Source organism: Lolium perenne, chromosome 4, assembly GCF_019359855.2.
Source record: "Lolium perenne isolate Kyuss_39 chromosome 4, Kyuss_2.0, whole genome shotgun sequence".
Taxonomy (NCBI): Eukaryota; Viridiplantae; Streptophyta; class Magnoliopsida; order Poales; family Poaceae; genus Lolium; species Lolium perenne.
Genome location: NC_067247.2, coordinates 14,430,854 through 14,439,932, shown reverse-complemented (window position 1 = coordinate 14,439,932; position 9,079 = coordinate 14,430,854). Strand labels below are relative to the sequence as shown.

General features: G+C 43.1%; 1 protein-coding gene across 2 annotated transcripts; it reads right to left on the bottom strand.

Annotated features, from left to right (window-relative positions):
- Positions 1–381: 381 nt before the first annotated feature.
- Positions 382–3,653, bottom strand: LOC127291822 (uncharacterized). Of its 2 annotated transcripts, none has more exons than XM_051321149.2 (3): positions 3,431–3,653; positions 2,456–2,653; positions 382–747 (listed from the first exon to the last, which is right to left on the bottom strand). In XM_051321149.2, exons 1-3 carry the CDS (start codon positions 3,495–3,497, stop codon positions 698–700), a joined length of 315 nt encoding a protein of 104 aa, XP_051177109.1. In that variant the 5' UTR covers positions 3,498–3,653; the 3' UTR covers positions 382–697. The 2 variants fall into 2 exon arrangements, with proteins under 2 accessions (XP_051177109.1, XP_051177108.1); XM_051321148.2 differs by having other exon boundaries at positions 382–753; positions 3,431–3,633.
- Between the last annotated feature and the right edge of the window lie 5,426 nt (positions 3,654–9,079).

Sequence of the window (9,079 nt, the reverse complement as noted above, 5' to 3'; positions counted from 1 at the left end):
AATTTGAGTTAGTAGTACATAAATAGTTGTACACCTTCTTTATATGGATAAGAGGTCCTATTATATTTTACCTTGATAAAATCCTAAATTTTATTTTTGATAAATGATGTGTACGTTTCTTTCTGTGCACACAAATGTTCACTTACATCAGAAAAAGGATGAAACTAGATGGCCCGTGCAACTAGTCCTGTTAGAACCTAAATGATGTATCTGAATACGATCCCGAAGCAATACTGATTCCACCAAATTCGTTCTTCCAATAAACCAGCACGATATTATAAAAATGAAGTACCTGTCTTCAGTATCACTACAAAGAAATCGGAGAGTTCATAGCCCCCAGGACGTTTTAGGGGATGAAAGAAAAGCAATTAAGAAGGCGAATACCAGCAAAAGCATGCAACCAGCTATTCTCAGTTCAGTTCAGGTCTGATGACCAAATCCTGGCTTATTAGTACATCAAAGAGTAAGCCCCAAGAGCCTCACTAAGCACAACAAAGAGCTAGTCTCAGACACCACTAGGGAACAAGGGTGACCACGATTTGTCAAGACAATACAACTAGGGAGCATGTTCAGTTCAGGTTTGTCAGGGCAAACCGAATCTCTAGTACTTATTACATTAGATAGCAAGCCCAGCACTAAACACTGCCAACACCAGGCGTTGCACCACCAGACTATGTCTAACATTCCGTGGAAGGTCTCAGATGGCGTGGTCAGCGCCAACACTAGCAGCCGGCACGCCCCTGTTGCCTGCAGCTGAACATAAATTTAAAGTATCAGTACACAACAAGTTTGCAGATGTAATGGCAAGAGCTGAACTTAGTAAGACTGATAGTGCTGCCTAGCTGGTGTAATGGGCCAATGGAGCACATTAACTCACAATTGTTAACAATGAAATTGTTGTTAGCATTACTTTTGGCAATGCAATTATGCTTGCCCATTTTCCATCGCTCTGATCAGCGTATTTGCTGATGTCAAATACTCTGATTGCCTCCTTGAAGTCTAAATGTGCAATGAACTAAATTTATTTGTATCAATAATTGAAAACTTGAGATGGAGTGAAGGATCATAATGTACTTGTGTCTCTAACTAATAACACATATATATGAAAAGGTCATGTTCTCACTTTTTTTTGAGCAACTGGCAGGGGCACTGCCTTCATGTTCTCAGTTCCCAACTGATTAATTAGTTTTCAACTTTGACATACCGGCTGATATCTGTTTAATACCTAAAATTGTGATGAACTGATGATACTTGTGATACTCTTTAACTAAGACTTCTAGCTTGTCAGGCTTGGAGATTCACTGATCAGCCTGAAAGTTACGAAGGCCAACTATTATAAAAGACTGAATATAGCTGATAGAGTATCTACTGGGAACGCTTCGGCTGTGTGGAGAAGCATTGGGTTACTAACGAAGAGCAGAATCTGGCGCATTGGTGATGGACGAACGGTAAGGTGCTGGTGTGATCCCTGGATACCGAGTGTTGTCTCTCGCCACCCTATAACTGATCAGGGTACTGCCTGTGTTGCCAGCACTTCCAGTGTTGATGGATCATGGGATGAGGAGGATCTTAGAGCCCACATGATACAGGAAGATGTTGAGTTGATTCTCAAAAATAAAAAAAGTGAGGAGGGAGGAAATTTCATAGCTTGGCATCCGGAGGAAAATGGTTTGTTTACATTTAAAAGCGTCGATGCCCTTGTAGTTTCTGAAGTGTTGCGTGAGGCTAGGGGTGCTGCTTCCAGTAACAGACCAGATGGAGTACCGCCGATTTGGTCCAAGGTCCCACAAAAGGTTAGGATTTGTGCCTTAAGACTGGTTGTTCAAGGTCTACCAACAATGCAGTCAAAACATCGCAGGCACTTGGCGCTTGGGAACATGCCTAAGATCTAGTATGGAGAGCGAGGATGCATTCCATGCGCTCATAATATGGCATGGTGATGCGAGGGTGTGGGAGGTAATGCAGGAGGTCTGGGAGGTGCCAGTGAAGGAAGATGTAATAACACCAGACAAGGAAGGTTATTGGACTTAGTGGCAAGATCATACGACGAGACAAGGGTGAGAATTCTGATGCTAGTTTGGAGGAACTGGTAACTGCACAGAGATGTTCTCCAAGACATACAGAATCCACCGGTGGAGTTGCAGATAGCGATATGACAACAGGATGGGAGGGGCCTACTGAAAGGGTAGCAAGCTGTTGGACTCCAGAAAAGCTATCACAGCCACTAATTCAGTGCAATTTTGGTTGGGATTTTCGTTGTCAACCCAAATTCTCCACAAATCGTATTTTAACCTTGCTTGCACACCCTTCCGCTCCTTATTCAGCCGTACCAGGTTGAGATAAACCCGTCCAGTGAACCAAAAGATAAATAACATCGTATAGTCATGGCTAGATTCTTATAAAAAGAAATCCTAGATTCTGTCTTGTTAGAAGCATATGAGTATTAGACACACACCTTGCTTCTGCAGCTCCACGGTTTCCGGGTGATTCTCAGTATCAAAAGATGGGCACGATATGCATGTGCAGTTAGACACACACATCCACCCAGTGAATCCCTCGGATTTGCACTGCTTAGCACAAACTCCATCGTCTAGGTTGGGGCAGGATGGATCCTTCGCCTGTTGAACCGTGCAGTTAACCTTGGTGCTTGCCCCTACGTAGTAAAATAAATATTTTTGTTATTTGTAAGTCAGAAGACGAGTAAGTCTGTCCGACAGGACAAGAATGGAAAAAACTACATATTTTGTCATGTAGCGCCATATCGCAACACTGAAGCATATGTTTGGCCATGAAAAACTACATTTTCATCACAGTTATATTGATTATAGCTCTACCGTTCACAACCAGCTCGAACAAAATTGAAACACAGACGTGTCTAATTTTTAGTAAATAGTACAGTGAACCGTGTATGTGAGTGGAAGTGCTACTCAATCAGACTAGCATCCCAGAAGAAATAAGAGTAGCTATTACTATGTTGTGAAACTTGTAAGTTGTAATCCATAAAAAATAGTAGATACTAGTGGTAGCCACTGCATAGCAGTTAACTTCAGATCAGAGCAATTAAGGAATATAGGCGTGGTTTATACCGCTTGAGGAATAAAAGGGACTGAATTGATTAGTTAGTACACGGATCTGAGGCCTCCAGGCTTTCAGAAAACCTAAACGTGGGTTGATTTTTTCTTGGATTTTATATAGGGCAAATATGTACACGGGTCTGAGGCTTTGAGACGACCACGATGACCTAAACATGGGTTGATTTTTTCTTGGATTTTATATAGGGCAAAGGTTAGGGCTCCAAGTACAAGAAAACAATAAATTAACTTCAGCCACTCCTAGTGTAAACTGCTAGTGTATCGGGTCGGGTATCTCTCCTCCTCTTGCACCCCTAATGGCTAATTCGTACTAGGAGCAACTGGTGCAGTAAGCTCACCTAATGAAGCGGAAAGAAGAAGCGCCAGCAGGAGAATCACGCCGGTGCCGGCGAATTTTGCAGACATTGCACTGGAGCTAGCTGGTGCCTGAACGGATCTACCTCCAGTGAGGGGGCGGCGCCGGATCTACCGGCGGGGGATCGCTGCTGCCTGCTCCGGGCGATGACGCCTGAGACAGAGAGTGCAAGGAGGGGAAAGTGACTGGCAACCCGTGACACTACTTTTTCTATGAGCTGACGCGTGGATTTCACTCGATACTTTTTTCATTTTTTTTAACCACCCTGCCTATGAGCTATGGATGAGCTTCGGTCCACGAGCTATGTCCAGCCGAGAGTAAAATGGATCGCTCATGTTTAAAATGAACAAGATGATCCGGGGAAGAGCAATTGCATCCCCAAATAACGTTCCGCAAAAGTGTCGAATTGGTCGTTTGGGGACGTTTGAACCGAATCCGTGTTTAGGGAGCACCCGTTACTACCCGCGTCCCCCAAACGTGACCTCCAAACGAAAAGCAAATGTAAAAATCATGTTCGGCGTCCGTGATAGAGCCTCTATACACATGGAATGGGCTATATACAGGGGATGAGCAAGGGACGTTGGATAATATTTGGGGCACGTCAAACGTCCCTATACATAGGGGATGGGCTATACACAGGAGAATTCATAGGGCACGAAAATCGGGACACGAATTTGGTTTGATTTGTTCCACGGAATTGCAATTGTGCCACATCAGGATTTGATATTTCAAGACATGCTTACCATGCATTTGACTCCATTAGGAAAAAGAGAAAATTCGATCTTTGTGTCATCCCCTTGGTGGCACCAAGGAGAAACCCTCGCGTCGGGTAACAACCTAGGCCCAGGTGTCCGCCCTTGCCACTGCTGCCACCAGCGAGGACCGCAGTGTTGGCGGGCCCGATGCATATTATGCGGGTGACTCACTTGGATCTCGAGACTAGCCCCACATATTAACGCATGTCTTTTATGCGCAATTCACTCATGCGCACCCGGACTAAAACTTTCGGGTCAGTCACCCATCCTTAATTCTCTCCGGTCCAATCACGTTTAACCTTGGGGTTCTTTGGATATGAGCTTCCGGAAAAGAAGTTGCAACTTGTTGTCAATCCTATTAAGCCCTAGACCAGGATGTCACACCGAGGATTTGCATCATGGCAGGGGATCATCCGTGGCGGTTGGGGACAGTGCCGATGGTCTTCTGCGCATGGTGGGTGGGGTGCAAAGGCTTGACGCTGAGGCCATGTGTCGAGCGAGGACACCAGGATCAGGCTTGCCAACTTGAGAAACATGGATGACGACCAATGCTCATGGTTCGAGAAGAAGCGAGCCGAGATCCGCCAACTGGTCTATGGCTTCCTTCTACCCTTGCTACTCATGGCACTCTTGTGCCCTTTTGGAACTTAATTTCGTACTCTACTATACCCACTACGTAATGGACTATACTAGGTGTAATTCGTGCCACTGATGCCGCGTTTGAATGGCCTAAATATAGCTAGAACTGGGGCTTGAATTGATCTAGTTGGCTAGAAAACATGGCTGGGTTGGACAGATGAAATGTGGCGGGCCACTAGGAGCATTCCCAGATGCAAAAATTCAATCGTGGCTTGGAGGCCGATTTCACATCTACGACCAGACGCAAATAGACGCGCACATCACTTTTGGTGACCGAAACGCATCGGGCTGCTAGAGATTCTCTTATAAACCGGATAATGTATGAATTTTGGACCCCATTTTTTCTTATAAACTGAATTTTATGATATGCGTATCACTCTTTCTATCTAATCGGACGGCTGATACTATGAAATACTGCCTTAAACTAAAAAAAAATAAGGTTATGAAGTATCCTGCTGTCATGAGCTTGTGAGCTACAACAAACTTGGCCGGACCACCCTGGATCCATGACCATTGGCCCGTTGACATCCTTTAGCATGATCATCCACTTGCAACCAGTGTTGCAACACTTTGTAGGAATCGATAGAGCTTTTTTCGTCATGGAAATGGCTATTCTACACTTTGTAGATACGTGATTCCGGTAGCACTCTTTTGGGTCGCGTGGGCGCTCTCCCATGGCCGGCTCCACTCCAGTACCATACGATCAGACGTACTGCTGTGCCATTCAAATGGTTGAGGAAGAACATATCTATGGTTGTTTCTCGTAGCCTGTTGGGTTGGTAGTCTATATAGACATGATTTTGGCTCTGGTACTGCAGATCATGCCAGAGTTATATAAGTTGTGTGGAAAAGTGAGGTTCGACTCGTACGAGATTTTGGTCTGTTGGCAACGCTGCCTAGCGCTATACTAGTCACCACAGTTGATTGATGGATGCCTCATTTATCATGGCATGTATTTGTCGGTACGGTGTTAGAGTGCCATGTTTGAAGTATTTATTCATGTTGCCTTGTGGTATTTTGTGTTGACTAGAGTGGGTGCGACTCTATATATTGTTCATGTCTATATTAGATTTGATTGTGAGTGTTGTTATAGGTTAGTCTAAAAACTGAACACCTTCTTTATAATTAATAGATAAGATAAAATTGTTGCCTCTATTTCAATAAAAGGAAAACAAATCGAGGGCGAGGTCAGTCGTAACTTGGTTCGATCGGTGTTTGGCCAAATAGCATGCGCCTGGCCTTACACGGTATCAGTCGTCTCATAAGTCACCGTCACATGCATGTACATGCTTGGTAACCAGCCCAGTACGTAGTACACAGGAGAAATGAGTGTGGATCGTATCTACCCGCCTCGCAAAAAAAAAAGGTTCGTTAATTTGACGCGGCTGCAGACGGGGGGCTCGCATGAGCCGCCATCAATGCTTCTGCAAGATGCATATTCTTGGGCAGGTGCTTTCGTTTGCGGGACGATTGCATCGTCTACACCTAATTAGTTAGCACATACGCAAAGAAGAAGAAACTTAACAAGAAAAGTACCATCACAAGGGGGTTACAGAGATTTACATCTACCTCGGACCCTGGCGTAAAATATAGCTCTGTGGCACCACAGACGTCATCGCGGCATCATGTCACGGTTGGAAATGACAAGAGAGCACCGATGCAGCAGTGCTTACGTCCAACAATTTTTTTTTCATGTAATAAAAAATTCCAAAGGATATCAAGTGCAAATTTATCTTGGAATGAAAATAACCGGGTACAATAAACTACTCCCTTCGTTCGAAAATAAGTGACTGATTTGTTTAGATTCACAACTCAATCCATATAGTATGTGTGAATGTAGACAAATCAAATTTTCATTTTTCTTTGGTTTTGACTTACTCACTCCAATTAATAATAAGTGTTGGAGTTTTAGTTGAAAGTTAGAGTAGATTGAACTAAAGCTCATCACTTATTATGAATCAGCCGGAGCACTTTATTTGACTTGGATTTGAAGTGGTTTTTTCCCAAATTTAGGTTTATTTAACTCTTGTTTATTAATTACTTATGACTTAGTTATGTTTTAATTATATTCAAAAAATATATTCAAACTGTTAATAAGAGGTACTTCCAGAGGCATCCCCCCCCCCCCCCCCCCCACACACACACACCCCGCAAGCAGTTCCTTCACGTCATCCTTCCACATAGTGCCTTGCCCACAACGGATTCCAAACAAGTCACAAGAACCCATATTAGTCATTTCGATGCAGAGGTCGTTTGTTTCAACCTTCTTTTTGAGAAGAAGAAAAAACAAAGCATTACAACTCATAATGACACAACTAACTTATTAATGAATAAACCGGTCAACTATTTGTTTATAAAGATACCATGTGAATAACTCACATCACTAATAACATGATCGTACACTCCATCAGCAAGGAACGATAGTGTCGTCCTTGAATCAAGAATGGTTCCTCGTGCATTTGATGTTGCCTGCCACATAGTAGCTTGATGGTTGTGTGGGGAATGAGATCTATTACATAGTGCATACCCTGTTTTCATGCATCTCCGTACCATGGTAACCTAGACTATGTGTGTCTGTGGGGGGGGGGGGGGGGGGGGGCAACCGCCCCCTCCCAGAGTATTTACCTTCATTAATAAGTCTTTACTATTATATGTGAGTTCGTACGTCATCAAAAATGTTTGATATCAAAGATTGAAGACATCTTGACCATCCAATTAAAGATCAAAGACCAAAATTTCAGCGTGTTAAATGTGCAATATTTAAGGAAATATAGTGTGTACCAACAATCATGGGATTGCCACAAATCTTTACTATTATATGTGAGTTCGTACGTCATAAAAAATGTTTGATATCAAAGATTGAAGACATCTTGACCATCCAATTAAAGATCAAAGACCAAAATTTCAGCGTGTTAAATGTGCAATATTTAAGGAAATAAATTGTGTACCAACAATCATGGGATTGCCACAAATAAACAGAAAACAATAAACATCATCCCCTTTCCCATATTATCTTAATTCCCGTAAAAAAGGGAGTGAAAATTCCAGCGCTGAATTTAAGGAGAGCTACGTGAGAAGAGAGAAGATTATTTTCCATACTTGCGCTCAATTAATCTCAGTTATTTCTTCCATTTACTAGGACCATGGGCGTAACTACTCCAACCATTGTTTTAGAGGGATAATTGATGGCGTGTAACTCACACGTTCGTTGGGAACCCCAAGAGGAAGGTATGATGTCGTATAGCAGCAGGTTTTCCCTCAGTAAGAAACCAAGGTTTATCGAACCAGTAGGAGCCAAGAAGCACGTTGAAGGTTGATGGCGGCGAGATGTAGTGCGGCGCAACACCAGAGATTCCGGCGCCAACGTGGAACCTGCACAACACAACCAAAATACTTTGCCCAAACGAAACAGTGAGGTTGTCAATCTCACCGGCTTGCTGTAACAAAGGATTAGATGTATAGTGTGGATGATGATTGTTTGCAGAAAACAGTAAAAACAGTATTGCAGTAGATTGTATTCGATGTAAAAGAATGGACCGGGGTCCACAGTTCACTAGAGGTGTCTCTCCCATAAGAAATAGCATATTGGGTAAACAAATTACAGTTGGGCAATTGACAAATAGAGAGGGCATGACAATGAACATACATGACATGATGAGTATTGTGAGATTTAATTGGGCATTACGACAAATTACATAGACCGCTATCCAGCATGCATCTATGCCTAAAAAGTCCACTTTCAGGTTATCATCCGAACCCCTTCCGGTATTAAGTTGCAAGCAACAGACAATTGCATTAAGTATGGTGCGTAATGTAATCAATAACTATATCCTCGAACATAGCATCAATGTTTTATCCCTAGTGGCAACAGCACATCCATAACCTTAGGGGTTCTTGTCACTCCCCCAGATTCACGGAGACATGAACCCACTATCGAGCATAAATACTCCCTCTTGGAGTTACAAGCATCAACTTGGCCAAAGCATCTACTAGTAACGGAGAGCATGCAAGATCATAAACAACACATAGATTGATAATCAACATAACATAGTATTCTCTATTCATCGGATCCCAACAAACACACATGTAGCATTACAGATAGATGATCTTGATCATGATAGGCAGCTCACAAGATCAGACAATGATAGCACAATGAGGAGAAGACAACCATCTAGCTACTGCTATGGACCCATAGTCCAGGGGTGAACTACTCACACATCAATCCGGAGGCGACCATG